Source organism: Paroedura picta, chromosome 3 (genome assembly GCF_049243985.1).
Source record: "Paroedura picta isolate Pp20150507F chromosome 3, Ppicta_v3.0, whole genome shotgun sequence".
NCBI lineage: Eukaryota > Metazoa > Chordata > Lepidosauria > Squamata > Gekkonidae > Paroedura > Paroedura picta.
In genome coordinates, this window is record NC_135371.1 from 41,963,889 (window position 1) to 41,982,527 (window position 18,639).

Sequence of the window (18,639 nt, forward strand, 5' to 3'; positions counted from 1 at the left end):
CCATTCCCTTGACCCTCCCTTCCTTCCTAACTTCTTCGTCCCTTCCTTCTTCTCTCACTCTTCCTTCCTCCCTTTCTCTCTTCATCCCTTTCTTCCTTTCTCTCTTTCTCCATGCATCCATTTCTCCCTTCCTTCTACCCCTCCCCCCACCCACATTCCTAGCACCCGCTGTATTTAACTGTTATTGTTGTTATGTGCGAAGTCGTGTCCGACCCATCGCGACCCCATGGACAGTGATCCTCCAGGCCTTCCTGTCCTCTACCATTCCCCGGAGTCCATTTAAGTTTGCACCTACTGCTTCAGTGACTCCATCCAGCCACCTCATTCTCTGTCGTCCCCTTCTTCTTTTGCCCTCGATCGCTCCCAGCATTAGGCTCTTCTCCAGGGAGTCCTTCCTTCTCATGAGGTGGCCAAAGTATTTGAGTTTCATCTTCAGGATCTGGCCTTCTAAAGAGCAGTCAGGGTTGATCTCCTCTAGGACTGACCGGTTTGTTCGCCTTGCAGTCCAAGGGACTCGCAAGAGTCTTCTCCAGCACCAGAGTTCAAAAGCCTCAATTCTTTGACGCTCGGCCTTCCTTATGGTCCAACTTTCACAGCCATACATTGCAACTGGGAATACCATAGCCTTGACTAAACGCACTTTTGTTGGCAGGGTGATGTCTCTGCTTTTTAGGATGCTGTCTAGATTTGCCATAGCTTTCCTCCCCAAGAGCAAGCGTCTTTTAATTTCTTTGCTGCAGTCCCCATCTGCAGTGATCTTGGAGCCCAGGAAAATAAAATCTGTCACTATCTCCATTTCTTCCCCATCTATTTGCCAGGAATTGAGAGGGCCGGATGCCATGATCTTTGTATTTAACTACAAACTATTTGATCTTTGTATTTAACTACAGCGGGCTTAATGTCTAGTAACCTTATAAAGGGGAACTCCATTTTCTGCTGGGCTTTTGGTGTTTTGTGGATAGCACTTTATTGATTTTGTGAGGAGGGAGGCCAGTGATTTTTTGGTATTGATTTTGTGGCCTCAACGGTAGGCTTGGCAGAAGAGCTCTGTCTTGCAGGCCCTCCGGAACTGTAGATTCACCTTTGTATTTCTCTTGTTATTTAAGAAGAAGAAGAATTGGTTCTTATATGCCGCTTTTCTCTACCCAAAGGAGTCTCAAAGTGGCTTACAGTTGCCTTCCCTTTCCTCTCCCCACAACAGACACCCTGTGAGGTGGGTGAGGCTGAGAGAGCCCTGATATTACTGCTCGTTCAAAGGAGTTTTCTCAGTGCTGTGGCGAGCCCAAGGTCACCCCGCTGGTTGCATGTGGGGGAGTGCACATTCATACCCAGCTCGCCAGATTAGAAATCTGCACCCCTAACCACTACACCAAACTGGGAATTGTGATCCCTTTTTTGTCACAAATTCAGTACCGTTTTGATTTGCTTGCCAAATTCTTTTCACATAGGCCTGGCATTTATTGAAAATGTTGGGGAAAAACACTTGATGAGCTCTACATGTGGTAACCCACAAATATACCCTTAACTGTTGATTGACAGGCCGAGGAGTGGTGAGTGAAATAGTGTGTCGCTCTCTCGTTTGCTGTTTGCGCAGCATATGTGAAGGGGAAGGGGAAGAATAGCGTGATTTTATATCATGCTATTTCAGGTTGCAGGCATCTCACCATTTTGACTACCAAAGGATATGTCCTGTGTCACGAAGCTACCTTTACTTGGGACACAGCTGTGAAGCTCAGTGCTTCCATTCAGGCTATGCACATTCCTGGAAGTTTAAACATGGCAGCTGACAAATTAAGCAGAACTGGCATACCTATTAGTGGTCCATAAAAGCCACTTACCTGGAATTACTTTTTGCCCGGGGGGGGGGGGGGTCCAGATGTTAATGTCTTTGTGCTACAGGAAAGCAAGAAGACTGCAAGGTTGTTCTCACGCAGGTGTAGGAGATGCATTTCAGCTGTGCTTGCTGGGAGCTATGTTTTATATATTCCCTCTATTTATTTACTATGTATTTATTTGTTGTATTTATTCCCCGCCACTATCTGTGAACAGTCTCATGGCGGTTTACATGAATAAAATATAAAAGCACCGCATCAAAAGTTTAAAAGTTTCTGCGCCTCATCAGGGTAATAGAGGAAGTCTGGATGGAAGGCCCAGACATGATCCTGGTAGTACCCTTTTGGCCTTGACAAATTTGGTTTCTGATCTTCATGGAAATGTCCAAGGGCCATTTTTTCCTGCTTCCATATCAATCAGATTTGATCAGTATCAACCAGGAGTTTTATCAGAATCTGAACTGATTCAGCTTAAGAGTGTGGAGGCTTTGGACAGAGGCCTAATATTTTCTAAAGAGGTTAATAAGGTGCTCCTGCAATCATGCTAGCCTAACACTAGGAAATCCTATATGCATAAGTGGAAGCAATTTTCACACTGATGTGATAGAAAGGAGGTGTCACCAAGAAGGGTTCTTTTGTAAGGGACATTACATCTAAAGATATTATACTTGGTGTTCTCTTCTATAAAGGTTCACCTGACGTTTATTTCTTCTTGTTATATTATAGACGTTGTTGTTGTTAGATGTGAAGTCATGTCTGACCCATCGTGACCCTATGGACAATGATCCTCCAGGTCTTCCTGTCCTCTACCGTTCCCCGGAGTCCATAGAGGGGAAAAAAGCATACTTTCATAGAAGGCTCTGCGAAAGAATAAGTAGTAAGGGGTTCGAATGATTTGAGCATTAGTTGTGCATGGATAGATACCATTGGGTTACCAAAAGATCTCAGGACAGACAGAGATTACCTAATCCTTTAAGAAATCGCTTAACCAAATTATGGGGGAGGGGGGAACAAGTTTGTGGTTGTTACTCCAGCCAGGAGGGTTAGCAAGCTGGCAGCTCGTCAGATAGATCCTCCATTTTTAATTCTTTTCCAGAAAGGATAGTCCTTCACCTTTTTCTCCAATTTCTGCCTCAGGTTTCATTTATTACATTTCTAGACTGCCCTATCAAACCTGTTGCTTTGGGGCAGTTTACAACATTCCTGGCAAATATATGGGGAAGAAATGGAGATAGTGACAGATTTTATTTTCCTGGGCTCCAAGATCACTGCAGATGGGGACTGCAGCAAAGAAATTAAAAGACGCTTGCTCCTGGGGAGGAAAGCTATGGCAAATCTAGACAGCATCCTAAAAAGCAGAGACATCACCCTGCCAATGAAAGTGTGTCTATTCAAGACTATGGGCTTCCCAGTTGCAATGTATGGCTGTGAAAGTTGGACCATAAGGAAGGCCGAGCGTCAAAGAATTGAGGCTTTTGAACTCTGGTGCTGGAGAAGACTCTTGCAAGTCCCTTGGACTGCAAGGCGAACAAACCGGTCAGTCCTAGAGGAGATCAGCCCTGACTACTCCTTAGAAGGCCAGATCCTGAAGATGAAACTCAAATACTTTGGCCACCTCATGAGAAGGACGGACTCCCTGGAGAAGAGCCTAATGCTGGGAGCGATTGAGGGCAAAAGAAGAAGGGGACGACAGAGAATGAGGTCGCTGGCTGGAGTCACTGAAGCAGTCAGTGCGAACTTAAATGGACTCCGGGGAATGGCAGAGGACAGGAAGGCCTGGAGGATCATTGTCCATGGGGTCACGATGGGTCGGACACGACTTCGCACCTCACAACAACACAACATTATGCTGTATATTACAAGATAGCGCTGTCCATATTTTTACTCATACCAATCTCTGAGAATGAATGCTCGTTGCATTCTTTCCATGTGAGGAGAGTATTATTATTTTACCTCCAAAGAACCCTTGCGTTTGGAAGAGATAAGGCGCTTATTTGTTTTGGTGGCCTAAAGCAGGGTTGGAGAGCATCAGCTCAGACGTGATCAAGATGGATTGTTAAGGCTATTAAGGAATGTTCTGAGAGAGCAGACTCCCATGTCGGTTGAGCGTTCAAGCACATTCTGCTAGGGCAGTGGCCTCTTCTACAGCTCTCTTGGATGGAATCCCTTTATTGGGTATACAGAGGGTGTCTACCTGGTTGTCAGCTGTTGAACTTTTGAGAGGCTCTCTAGCCTTTCCAGGTCAACATTAAAAAACCCAAATTGTTTAAATGGTTTGATTTAAATTTAAAGAGGAGATGTGCTTTTCTGAAATGAGGTGTAATTTAATTCTAAAGAAGTGATATGTATTTTAATTTCTCAATGCGAGATTGTTGCTATGGAGCAAACTTACAAGAACCATTGATTTGTTTCTGTGTTTGAAATCGATCAAAAGGCTAGATGATTTTGCTTGAGGGGTGCCCTCTGGAATTTTACCTGAGCCTCTTGTTTCATTTGGGAATAATAAATATGGACTATTCTCAAACACATATTTCAGTGAGTTGGTGTCTTAGTCTCTGCAAATATGGTGGCTGATTTTAAGTTTTTTTCCCCCCCCCAGGTGCCCAAATCATCGACCTGATGATGCTTGTAATAGATATAACAAAGGGGATGCAGACTCAGTCCGCAGAGTGTTTGATTATTGGGCAGATTGCTTGCCAGAAGATGATAGTGGTTTTGAACAAAATAGATCTTCTTCCAGAGGAGAAGCGACAAGGTGCTGTTGAGAAAATGACAAAGAAAATGCAGAAGACCTTGGAGAACACCAAGTAAGTTATAAAGTCATGCTGCTTATATAACACAACCTGTGATGTTCTTCTCTCTTTGTTCTGCGTCCTTATATGCCTGGCTTTGAAGCAAATCTTGATGGAATAACCATGGGATAGTTCTGTGAATTACATATCAGAAAACAGGTGACAGTGGGTTAAGAAGATCTGTAGTTCAAAAGTATCTTCGGTGAGAGGCTCAATGACCAGCTTGCTGATTTTAAAAAAAATTCAGAATACTTCCACATGTGTAAAGTGGCCCTTAATTAGCCATTTGATCCTCCTTGGTTTTTTTCTGGCACTCATAGTGTGCCTTCCTCAAAAAGAAGTTAGATAAAGAAATCTCATGTTTCAGAGGATTAAAATTATTGCAAGTAAGTAAGATACTGAGAAGTATCTTATTTTATACAATATACTGAGAAGTATCTTACTTTTATACAATACAATTAATCAGGATTGAGCAGAATAAACTGACACTTTTGTTTAATTTTATGATCCCACTTACAGTGTTTTGAGATCTGAATACAAGGTTGTTGCATGGCAATTCTTTCTGTATGGCTATTCAATATTTTATAGCCTTTGGTACCAGGAAAAAGGGCTTAGGAGTTAGTTTGCTGTGTTCCTGAGCTACACATTGAACCTTTCCTGTGAAATATTGACAATTATTGTCCAGCTTCAAGTTGCTTGTGAAAGGAGTTGCTGCTGTTGATGATATCATTGTTAAGGAAGTGGAAGAATGGAGAAATTAAGCATATTTTGCACAATTGCAATGGAGAAAGTAAAACATGGGCATTTTCTCCTTTCACTGGATTTGTTTTCACCTTTCTCAAGTTCAAAGGGTTAGAGCAGAACTACACATCGTATCTATTTTGAAAAGTGACACATACAAGAGGACAAAACAAGGGAGCCAAACTGGATTGCATAAACCATTTTGTGTCTTATTCTGATTGCAGGATAGTGTCTTTTTGTTCTGCTAAACAATCAGAAATATCTTACTGTTTTATCAGTCTCTCCGTGTTCTTCTTTGCTCTGTTTCCTTTTCATCAGTATACCATAAAGGTCACTGAGTGAAATTTCTACTTGTAGATTTGATAGAGACAAAATTCCATCGCTTTCAACTCTCCTTCAAGATAGGTACTGGAGGGCAAGCAAATGTTAAATGAGCTGTTTCTGTTAACCTGTCACGTAGCTTGATTTCTCTCCCTTCTTTTTACTCCTTTGGTAAGTAAATATCTCCAGCTTTGCTCTGAGCAATCTTCAAATGACTAAGCCCACATTTCTGATGGTCACCAAATGAGCCATAAACTATTTCATAGCTCTAGATGATGTTTGTAAAATCAGTTAGGCAAAGTGATATTAGCGTGCTTCAGCATCGCATAAAAGCCCCTCAATAAAGGGGTGCATGATATTGGCAGAAATTGAGCAAAATTATAATTTTACAAGAAATCTACTGAAGGATTTCCTGAGATTTTATTTACTTGCTGGGAAGTTTGATTTATAGTACATCTGTGATACATCTGTTATATTTGAGCATAATGGCAGCAGATGTTCAACTGAGAGTACTATTCAGGTGAGTTATACTTGGGAAACTTATACTTGAGCTTAATACTTATTATTGAGTTTATCCTCAATATCTAATGTTGTTCCCGGAAAGTAAAAGGATTTGCTTGCTTTTACATGACAAGATTATTTCTACTATTTGACACTAGGTTAAATATGGGACTAGATTATAAATCAAGAGAAAATGACCATGTTAGAGACATGTTGTGTGACCTTCAGCGCCCAAGTAGCCTGAGGAATTTGTCTTTACGTTTTTGACTGTAGGGTAGATCAAAGCGATAAATATACATCATGGATACTAATGTCATATTAAAAGTCCTTTCACCTCCTTCTCTTGTGTCACTTCTGTCCCTTTGAACCCCATAATTTCTCAGGAACCATAAGCCTTCTGGAATATCATGGAAGTAAAAGAGCAAGAAGGTTCCACAGACAAAAGAGCTCATAAATTAAAATGCTATATTGTCCTTCCTCCGCTATTATGATTTAGGGTCATGCAATCTCACATTTTTAGATGATCTCCACCTCTATGGCTTACTATAGACAGAATTTGTCTCATTGGTGTTATCAGAGGGCCTGCACATTGAACATAACTTTCTTTCATCTTTTCTCTCCCAGTCTTCAAAATCATTGTTTGGACTTTAAGTTTCTTTATGTATTGTGAATGTTTGAAATGATCTAGAATTGCAGTTGCTTCAAGTTACCTGTTGTGGTTATGACCCTTGTCTGTGTTCACCTTTCCAAATTTAAGCAAATTGAAGCAGCAATGGAAAAAAAGTTTGGGGAAGGTTGTGTTTGAGGAAGGCTTGTGTTTTCTCCCCAGTCCAATATAATGGCAATCTAGGTACAGCCCCACCAACAGACCCATGTGATGATAGTGCACCTGCTTTGATGGCGTCTCTTGGGAAAAGCAGGTTTGCGATCATACTCACATTTGCTGGCTAGCACCAACCATGTTCTATGACGAGATGATAACGTGCACCAATAACAGTTTTGCCATAGTTGTATTGATATTATATTAGTGATATCATATTGAAATTTCCATGCCTTATGCCCCCTGCAAGCAGATTGTGTAACGTGAAATAACAAGGACAGAAATTTCTGATCTGATTTTAAAGTTGGGTTTTGCCTTCTTTAGAAGTCTTCTGTGTCTATCATATTAAAACTATCAGTGTTTGTCCTGCTTAGATTACAGATTTTTTCTTTTACAAAGATAGGTGCTGGCCTTTGTGTGACATGTGCTTTTCCCTGAAGTATGTGAACTAGCTCACTTACTTGAGCCATCTGGATTTGGTTATACGAAACTTTGTTTTTACCTCAAACACTAGATCTGTCTTGTTAAATCTTGTTCTCTGCTGGCACTAGCCTGCCAAGGCTCCTCAACTGAAGGCTGTATTCAGTAGTGCAGGAAGTTGAATTGCCTTTTCACCCTACAGTTCTGTCGTTCTCATAGTTGCCAGTTTTGGCTGTTTCAGTGAACTGCATACATCTCTACACAAAGGACTCCTTTCTCATTCTTTTTGAATGCACGTAGGTTCTAATGAATGTATGGGGGTTGAGGATGAATAGAGAGAGGCACTTAAGGACTTTGAGTGAGTGCAACTGATTACTTACTAAAATGTTAGTAATACAGAACCCCAGAAACAGAAACAGATTTATGGCACATCGATGGCAAGGTCTGCATCCTTCTTTGGCAGCCCTCAGGTGATTTCGTGGTTGGGGGATAAGGTATTCCTTATTCTCAGCTGGAAGGTATTCTCAGCTGGAAAGGAAGAGAAGGCATTTAATCAAACTCTTTATCCTGAATATACAAGATTCTCAATACACAGACTAGTGTAGGAGATAGCTGGCCTTTTACCATTAGGGCTTATAGTACTGTGATGTGAAAAGCTGCACCTGCTCCAATTGCCTCTTCTTTGCAACTAAAACAGATACAGGAACCCTAATTGTTATATACCATCTTTTACAGTGCATTAACTGAGTTCTAACGGACTTTAATGATAATGAAACATAGATAATGTAGCAAAAATAAATATGAGAATGTATCATGGAAAACCTTGTTCAGTCCTGCTAAAATAGTTCTGTGGAGCCATGTACTAAAGGTAAAAGGTAAAGATATCCCCTGTGCAAGCACCGGGTAATGTCTGACCCTTGGGGTGACGCCCTCTAGCGTTTTCATGGCAGACTCAATAGGGGTGGTTTGCCAGTGCCTTCCCCAGTCATTACCGTTTATTCCCCCGCAAGCTGGGTACTCATTTTACCGACCTCGGAAGGATGGAAGGCTGAGTCAACCTTGAGCTGGCTGCTGGGATCGAACTCCCAGCCTCATGGGCAGACAGCTTCAGACAGCTTTTCTGCTGCCTTACCACCCTGCGCCTCTAGAGGCTCTTTATATACTAAAGAAAGCCTCAAATAAAGGTGTGCTGATACCAGAGAGATTAGCAAGCTTTCTAAACACAGAGACTGAGAATGCCATCTAAACCAGAGGCTGCACGAGTCTTCACTAGAACACCATGGAGGACACATTTAAGACCAATCCAACAGCTACACTGGCTCCCAGTGGAGTTCTGAATTCAGTTCAAGGTTCTAGTCTGGGACCTGCATATCTAATGGACCACCTGTCTGAATACATACCCAAGAGAATGTTGCAGTTGGCTATGGACAACCAACAGGTTATTCCCAGTTCCAAAGAAGTGCGGCAAGCAGGTCCTTTTTGGCTCTGGCCCCTACCTGGTGGAATGAGCTCTCAGAGAACATCAGGGCCCTGACAGAGCTAGCACAGCTCCACAGGGCCTGCAAAATGGAACTCTTCCATTAAATGAATGACTGAGGCTAGTTTGCCGGAGGATCAAAACATCTCATGGCCCTCCCTGACCGACTGGGTGAGATCTCCTCATACATCTCCCGGCTATGGGGAAGCAATAAGCCAAAACTGCAATGTCAGTTTTTAGTAATTTAATAATTTTAAACTATATGTTTTATTGTTTTTTTAAATGAGGGGTGACCTATAAATTTAAATAATAAAACTGTCTAATACCCAAGGAAACAGTAAAAAGAAGGTGTCCAGAGAAGTGTATGGGTTCATACAAAGACATGTGAGCTTTTTAGGTATGTGGCTGTCTAGTCATGTAGGTAAGATCTAGCACCATAAAATGAACCTGGGACTATATAGGCCATGGGTAGTCAACCTGTGGTCCTCCAGATGTTCATGGACTACAACTCCCATGAGCCCCTGCCAGCATTTGCTGGCAGGGGCTCATGGGAATTGTAGTCTATGAACATCTGGAGGACCACAGGTTGACGACCCCTGATATAGGCCATTAGTAGAGATCTTTCAGGATAGAGGTAGTATATGTTCAAACTGGTCCTACATGAAAGGTGTGTTTCTACATTTTGTACTAAGAGAGGGGTTGAAGGGGACATGATTGCTTTCTTTAAGTATTTGAAAGGTTGTCACTTAGAGGACGATAAGGAACAGTTCCTATTGGCAACAGAGGATAGTACCTGCAGTAATGGATTTAAACAGCATGGAGAGTAGTTCAGCAGTGGATTCAATTGGCTAAGGAGATGGTGAGCTCCCCCTCAGTGGCAGTCTTCAAGCAGCAGCTGGACAGATCCTTTTCCTGGATGCTTTATGCCAGTGGTTCTCAACCTTCCTGATGCTGTGACCCTTTAATACAGTTCCTCATGTTGTGGTGATCCCCAACCACAAAATTATGCAAGTGTTCTTTCACAGAAATTAAACTGAAACTGACCAATGGCGTGAACATCCATTATTCATGATTGTATATAAATTGTTTCCCCCCCCGAGGTTTCTCAGTTCAGTTCTGCCTCTTGTCCCACCATGCCAATATTGCTGATTTCCGCTGCTCCAAACAGATGAATGCTGTATCTTGATCTACTCTGCAAGGCTGTTGTGTGGATGGTGCTCCCCTGGTCAAGCTGCATGCCCTGCCGTGACCCCTGAGAAAGGGTTGTTTGACCCCCAAAGGGGTCCCGACACCCAGGTTCAGAACCACTGCTTATGCTGATCCTGCATTAAGCAGGGGGTTAAACTAGATGATCTGTATGGTCCTTTCCAATTCTATGATCCTGTGATTCTACTATTTGCAGCTTTTGAATAATTTTTAAAGGAGACAACTTCTAGATAAGATGCAGTTGCAAATAGATGCACTGTTCTGTTTTCCCATATGCCAGACATTATCCCAAAGCACCCCAAACTGCCCGTCTCTAAATGGTCTGTCAAAGATTGACTCATCATATCTAGAGCTGATAGCTATGTTTCATCGAGGATATCAGTCTTCCTTCTCAACCAGGATGTTTAAAGGTTGGCCATCACTGATACTTGGTTAAGACTGTAGTAGTTGCTTACAGAGAGGTTTCATTCCCTGCCTTCAGTTTTATGATCAGCAAGGTGTGAGGTCAGTAGCCCCTTAAAGACCAACAAGATTTCCGGTGTATATGTTTTTGAAAGTCAAAACTCCCTTTGTCAAGGAGCTCTGATTCTCAAAATCTTATGCTCTGTAAATCTTATCGGACTTTAATTTGGTATGGTGCTCTAATCTTGCTCTTCTGCTGCAGACCAACATGGCTACCTATTTGAAACTGAATTTTATTGTCAATTTATCTTACTAATTTCTGTAGCACATTGCCAAATACATACTAGGCTAGAAACACAGTGCATGGGGACAGGATGCTCAACTCCTCCCTCTCATCCTCTGGTGCCATTTTCCTGACGTGAAATGATACCAGTGAGCCATAGCTAGCTATCAGTATGGGTAAGTGTCTTCAGTGGTCTGAGAGCTGCTCAACCGAACTATTGGACAATTGGTTTTAAGCACCTTTGCACCAGTGTCTGAATCCAGCCCACATGTATCTGGAAGAAGCAAGCTCAAAAACTCATATAGCAAGTAGTGTGATACTTTATTCCCTTCTGTTGTATTCCTTGTTTCTGCTAGACATGACACATGACTGTATGGTTATGCTATAGACCAGTGGTCCCCAACCTTTTTATCACCGGGGACCGGTCAACGCTTGACAATTTTACTGAGGCCCAGTGGGGGGGTAGTCTTTTGCTGAGGGATGTCGCAGCCGGTGCCTGAGCCCCTGATCCACTTGCTTTCCCGCTGGCGCCCCTGACTTCCCGTTGCCCGCTGGGGGGCGCTGCCAGCAGTAGCTATGCAGTGCTGCGCCAAGGAGGAGCCCCAGCCATGGCAGCCACTGGAGAGTACCAAAGGTGAGCCAGTGGCAGAGTGGCAGAGCAGCCCCTGAGGCAGCAGCCAGAGAGGACAAGGAGGAGCCACGGCCCGGTACCGACTGATCCACGGACCGGCACCGGTCCCCGGACCGGGGGCTGGGGACCACTGCTATAGACCAAAACAGTTGTTATTAAGAGAGTTATTTTGTTCCTTCACTAAACCCAAGTTGTGTTTTCAAATGGATTCTCGAAGGATCTTAAAGGTTATTTCATTCTTTCAACACAAACTTCAGTAATGTAGGTGGTACTTAATACTGTGTGTGTGTGTGTGCTGAAACTAGTAATCTTGGTTGTTGGAAAAAGTATGTTTGTTTCCAGGGTCTGCTATATTCAAATATATTTGCAATGTGATGTTTCCATTCCTTGTTTTTAAATGAAACATGGCACCTAATTCAACATTAATTTATATGTATTAGAAGTGATTGCCCAAAAGTATTTGGATAAAATAATTGAATTTTCAAAAGCCATGTAGTTAATCACTGGAATTCTCAGTACACATTTTTATCATCCTTTGTCCCTGGGAACCTTAGGCTTATGGCACAAAAACAGAGAAAATACCTTGTATACAGGATTAATATTTGATAATTTTAGTGGGCGGAGGACAGACTTAGGTTGTGATCCCAGTGGGGTCTGCCTTGGAATCCCCTGAGCTTGTCCCCTTTCAGATGAAAACTTAAGACTTTAAGCCTGAAAACAAAAATATAGGTTGGATCTTTGACTCAAACTTACAGCCAGTATCTATTATATGACTTAAGTTGAAAGGTTGATAGGACTGTGCATTGGTACTGTATTGGAAGTGTTATTCTCCTTTTCTTTTTTTACAACCATGTGTACACAGTTTTGTGTTTTTTTCTGTTTCACTTCTTGCTCTCATTTTTTTAAGAAGCTCATAATCAAATCTTGTCATTGCAAGAAAAAAAATTATTTTGAGAAGGAAAGATTGTTTTGATTTCTTAAAAAAATATTAATATTATAACATTTGTTAGGCAAAATCTGATTGCCCTGCAAGTGCAGAAATTCCCTGGCTTGGAATTTTGGCAGCTTGGGAATGTCTGCTGCTGGGTTTTAAATATCCGTGAATGCTAAATTCAAGTTCTTTTTCAGTAGGGAAATTTGATAAGAAAATTATATATGCTTTTTGGAGACTTCAAAATAAACTAGGGTTTGTTGAAGAGTTTTCATTGGTCAGAAGGTAAAACTTCTAATTGTACTCATGAATATTATTACTACTTATCCCCTTTCCACCTACTTTGCCAAATCTCAAATCCCTTTTCTCGTTCAATATTTTAATGGTTCTTCACTCTAGTTCTTTTTTTTAACTTCTGGGTTTTAAAAGACTTGGATGCTGGAAGCAGACTAAATTAAGTATAATAAATATACATAAATATTCATAATTTACAAAGTTTTTGAGTAAATTTTTTGTGCTGATACAGAATTCTGCATTAGGTAGTATAGCACACAGAGATAGTCTTGGATAAAGATATATTTTCCATTTTACGGGTTTACTGGCTTGTCTAAAGTGGTGACTGACAAAACCCTCTATAAAACCCTGCATTGATTCTGGTCCACAAAATCACCATCAGTAGTCATCCTGTTCTTAATTAACCTTCATCTAGTGATACTGGATCAAGGTTACTGGGTACTTACTCAGTGCTGGGTAAAACATTACAGTGCAGTCCTAAGGAAAGTTGTGTCCTGAGTCCACTGAAGACAGTGTGCTAATAAAGGTATGACTCTACACTGTTATATTCTCAAGGTTTGATCAGGAGAATGTGATTGTCTTTCAGACTAAGTCCAACAAAATACTGTAATGGCTGAGAACTTAGATAGCAGCTGTGTTTAGTGGTTTTGCAATTTTTGCCTCAGACATGTTTGACTCTCAGAATCACTGAGTTCAGAAGTGGTGATCAGATGTGGGCCGATCACTCAGTTTATTTTTTCCCCCAAGGAGCTGCAAATATCTGCTGAAGTAGTATACATCAGGATTTCCCAGCATTGTTCATATGCAAAGATACTGCCACCTCAACCCGTCTCGCATTTAGCATTCCTGGAAAATATGCTTGAAAGGGCTCTCATGGACCAAGTGTCAGCATCCCTGGAAGAAGCTTCAGTTTTAGAACCATCTCTGTCAGGTTTTCAGACTGGCCATTGTGTAGAAACAGCACCAGTCACCCTTATGGACAGCCTCCGTCGCTAGTTGGACCGGAGCGGGTCGATGCTGCTTTTGCTACTAAACATTCAGCAGGATTCAACACAGTCAGCCACGAGCTTCTAGCTCACAGCCTCACTGATGCCAGGATACGGGGGACAGCCCTTCAGTGCCTGATCTCCTATCTCCAGGATCATGGACAGAAGGTAGCGATAGGAGAGAGATCATCAAGCCACCACCAGCTTACATGCAATGCTCCTCTCTCTGATCCTATTCAACATTTTTATGTTTGGGTTCTGTTGTTACCAGCATGCTGATGACACCCAGCTATTCCTGATGAATGGCCACCTTGATTCTCCCCCAGAGGTATTAGCTAGCTGCCTGGAAGCAGTGACAAGGTAGTTCAAGCGGAGTCGACTGATGCTCATCTGTTCAAAGATGGCTGGGCAAGAAGGGTCCAAGTAAGGAAGCGTGCCTACCTAACCTGGATGGAGTGCAACTATCAGTGTCTCACTCTGCCAGGAACCTGGGCGTTATTCTCGATACCTTCCTCTCAGTGGAGGCCCTAGGTCATGAGAGTAGAGCAGCTGGCATTCTACCACCTTCGCAAACTACTAGTGCCCTACGTGGCCCTGGAACACCTAGCCCCAGTGATCCATGCGATGATCACCTCTTGACCAGAGTTCTGAAACTTGCTGTATGCAGGCCTGCCCTTAACTTTGATCCAGAAACTACAGCTTGTCCAGAATGCTGCAGCCAGGATCCTCACAGCAATACCATGGAGGTCTCACATTCGGCCCATTCTCCAACAACTGCACTGGTTACCAGTCAAATTCCAGATAAGACTTAGATGGATTGTGGAGCCCGGCCCAGTCAGAGATGCTGTTCCCTGTCGCCAGGTGTGCCTGCAGCCTCGCCGTCCATACCATCCAGCGTACAGTGGCAAGACAAGCTCACCACAAACATGAACCTGATTTTCATGACCAATACGGCAACATCGTTCTGCTTAGTGGAGCTGTGTGCTGTACCGCAGTTTGGGCTTACGCTATAACACAAATTGGGATTGTGTGGGATTTGTCTCCTGTTGGACAAGTAACCCCAAAGGAAGAGACAAGTAAGGGAGAGACCCAGGGAGAGACCAATAGAAATGTCTTCATATATCTATTTTTAAAATCTTGGGAGCAACCATGAAGTTGTTTGTGTTTTCATCAGAACATACTTCTGCCATGCCTGTAGTGGGACATTTCATTGTATTGTCCCTTGAGATGTAATAAACATGTGTAAATAAAAAAAAATCCAGATCAGACCTAAGGTTCCGTTAATAATTTTTAAGGCCATACACGGTCTGAGCCCAGTGTACTTGAGAGACTGCCTTTCTGCCTACACCCCTTAAAGAGCCTGACAGTCCCTCCCTCATCGTCCATGTGTTTCAGTGTCTTGAACTAAATAACTATGGGTCCATTGTGTGTTACAGTTATGAATTTACTGTTCTCACTGTTTATTATTGTTCCATTGTTATCTATGATTACCAATTTCTCTGTATTGTTCATGTTTCTGTGTTTCTGACCCACCCTAAGCCTCCAAGGAGAATAGTATATAAATACAATCAGTCAATCAATCAAGAGCCATTACTGTCACAAAGGATGACTTAAAGGGTAGAACTGTACTGAAACACAACATTGCTTATGACTGGTTTATATGATTTGTGAGTGATGTCTATTTAAACAGTGGCTTGCTGGTATTTCAGAGGTGGAGGTAGTAGACCTCAATTGAGCTGTGTGTGAACACTAATTCTGAAAAAGCCAGTTGTGCTGTACTGCATGGCTAGTAAAGAATACAATGAAACATCTGCTGATCATTCACAAGCAGATTGACAACCATCAAACCAGTGGTTTAAAAATCAGGTCTTTGTTTGCAACTAGAGAACAAGATATAAACCAAACCAGCAGATGTTGGAGCATCCATAGTTGTGTTTGCCATGTGCACACCACAATTGCAGCAGTATTTCCGGTGACAAATGCTTAAAACGTAACTAATATGCATCCTTGAAGGTCATAGACATGTGTCAACCTAGAGATAATGCATTGTTATTAACAATATATAATAATCAACTACCCTGCGACCCATTGAAACTGATGTTCTTAGATTATTAGTATTTTTTTCTAAACACAGCTAAGCTGAGACATTCTTCTAAACCTATTGATTTCAGTAGGCTTAACAAGGATGTCAGTCTGCTTTGGATGGCACTGTTAGATTCCGGGGCCAATAGTAGCAATAGTTTTAAACTACTGCCTGTTTATTGAACTGTACTTAAATTTATGGCATGGCTGAAATGTAACAGCAAACTGTTGTTTACTGTTGTGTGAACTTAACATGAAAGGAACTCCAGCGGAGTTGTGTGAGTGCTGTTCCCACTTCTGTTCTCTCACACAGCAAAATAGTGAGCTACTTGTGTTTCTGCAGCAACCCATAGTTGGCTAGTTGCTTCAGGTTTTGGAATCTTGGTTTACAAGAAAAGCACAAACATGTAGCTTGATATTCTGATGTAATGCACACTGTCTTAGATATTTCTCTGCTGGTGGATAATGATTCATGTGAGCGATCCTTAAGCCACTTCAGACTTGCTCATGTAAGAACAAGCCCAGGTTTGCTATTATGTGTGAGCCATCCCTATCTCTTTTCAAGTCTAGTTGTAGTGAAAGGTTTACTTACGTGGTAGAACAGAAGAGACATAACTACTACTACCAAATATTCTGCTGTCACTCTGCTGACCTCCTTACCAAATGAAATGTTTTTCATGTGATAAGGTTCCTGCAGCTGGCATTTGGGTTGGCACCTGGGAAAGACTAGTGCCTTCTGTAAGAAACATAAAACCCTCCTGTAAATGTTTAGAGACTTGAAGACGGAGGCCTGAGATTGTTAGGTGTCACTCATGTGATAAATGAGCTAGATCTACTGCTGCTTTAGTTTTTAAATATTAATTGGTTTTAGGGAATGGTGACATGTTCTTGTGTTCATATAAAACAGTTGTAGGATTTTGTGCTGGAATTTTATAAGGTAGTTTGTTTCCTTCTGTGAGCCGCTTTGGGAATCAAAGCAACTTGTCTCAGTGTTTGAAATTTCCTTTCAGATTTCATGGATGTCCTATAGTTGCAGTTGCAGCAAAGCCTGGTGGACCTGAAGCCTCTGAAACTGTGACACCGATAGGAGTTTCTGAGCTCATTGAGGTACATGCCTTGGAAAGATTATTATTCTAAAATGTCATCCCCTTCTTGAAGTCTGAATGCATGAGTGCTTATGTGTGAAGCTGTGCTTCGGTAATAGGATGGGGAAATGTGCTGCATTTGCAGACCTCCATATTTGTGATGGATTCCTCACACCTTGTAGCTGAAACAGCTCAGATGTATTTCTGTCAAGGACAGTGCTGTGTGACATTGGAGAAATGGTTCTCTGTGGATTAATACCCTTCAAAAATATTCCAGTGTCCCAGATCACAGGGAGGGACTATGAGCTGGTGATCATGCGGAGGTGGGGGGGGGGCATTCACTCTTGCCCAAACGTTTCTCCACACGTTCATTCAATATGCAGATCGATTATGTGTAGAAGCCTAGTACTGCACAAAAATCAATTGTTTGAAGCCCAGTCATGATTTTTTTTACATCAAAATATTTTTGTTAATTGTCTTAAAAGAAATTAGTATAATTTAATTGTAAAGTTAATAGATCTTTAATAGTATGTCGTTATTTTTAAAACGTAAGGTAGAAGCTACTTTATGTTGAGTCAGTATTCTATGGCTAGGAGTGATTCTTTTTCGGCTTTCAAGCTGCTTTTGAAGCCCCAGGATTTCATGACTGGAAATGCTATCCATCTGTTTTGTGGTTCCATGCATATAAATCTTGAGTTCTACCACTAAGCCACTTTTCCTCCTCTTCTTCCCTCTTCATACTTCCTCTTTTCCACTAGGGTTGCCAACATCCTGGAGAAAAACCTGTCACTTTAGCAACTTAATGTGTGGAAATGGGCAGGTGAAGCATTTCATGACATAAATAACATCCTTTTGCTTACTTTGAAGGAACAGGACATTTTTTCTTCCAGGCTGTGGGATACCCTATTGCTGGCTTTCTCATAAACTTGCTCCTCTGGTTGTGTTACCCTGTGTCTTGTTTGTGCATGTAATGAGGAAAAGACCGAGATAACTTTTCAAGCTCCCCAACTTACCCACAGGATTCAGTCTTTAGGGAAGGCAGACATAACAACAGAAAATTCGGATGGTACAGATAAATTGGGACCATTTCTTCCAAGGACTATATTACATAGAGAGGCAAGGTAGTATATGATATGAAAGATTTCTGTCTGAGACCCTGGAGAGTTCTGCCACTCAGTGTGGAAAATACTGACCTTGATGGAGCAATGGTCTGACTTAGTAAAAGGTATCTTCCTGTATTCATCATGTATTTCCATGTTTCTGGCACCAGAATATACTTTGGTTTGGAGTGCATGAGTTACTTCTAGGTAACGCATTAAAACCACATACCAGCACGGACATGAAAAGCGACTGAAAAGTAATTAACTAACCATTCTGATTAACTAACCATTCGTGCACCTCGTGCAGGAGAAACAGCTTGTATGTTGACCAGATCACCTTTAAATTAAACCAAGAAGCATAGCAGAGGGCAGAAGAATAGCAGATTTTAAAATGAAAATGAGAGTAATCTCTACTAGGAAACATTTCAGTATGAAGCATAACTTGACAGAATTGCTGGCTTAAAGTAAACTTTTATTACAACAAGCTTACATATTTGACAGAAACTTAGATAATCCCATAAGCTATGCAATAAAAAGAATATAAATTTCTGACCCTAGGTCAGGTTGAAGTCAGGAAACCTTTAATATCAAATACAATATGAATATAAGTAACGAGTGGATAAGTCCAGATTGATGCTACTACAACATAAATGAGGACCTACTAAATTTCCCTGAAATTCTTGCATTGGAGAACTGATTCGTGGGTTGAAAGATCTTGGCTCAGATCTGTTGTAA

The 18,639-nt window shown here is 41.7% G+C and overlaps 2 protein-coding genes across 2 annotated transcripts in view; both read left to right on the top strand.

Moving 5' to 3' along the window:
- EEFSEC (eukaryotic elongation factor, selenocysteine-tRNA specific) overlaps nt 1-18,639 on the top strand; it is a 199,850-nt gene that overhangs the window by 47,701 nt on the left and 133,510 nt on the right. Inside the window, exons 2-3 of the mRNA XM_077325410.1 lie at nt 4,432-4,639; nt 16,730-16,826. Of these exons, the coding sequence (XP_077181525.1) occupies nt 4,432-4,639; nt 16,730-16,826 (305 nt within the window). The remainder of the gene's footprint in view (nt 1-4,431; nt 4,640-16,729; nt 16,827-18,639) is intronic.
- LOC143833778 (cytochrome c oxidase subunit 7B, mitochondrial-like) lies at nt 14,479-15,673 on the top strand. The gene is made up of 2 exons (XM_077330009.1): nt 14,479-14,713; nt 15,651-15,673. Exons 1-2 carry the CDS (start codon nt 14,479-14,481, stop codon nt 15,671-15,673), a joined length of 258 nt encoding a protein of 85 aa, XP_077186124.1.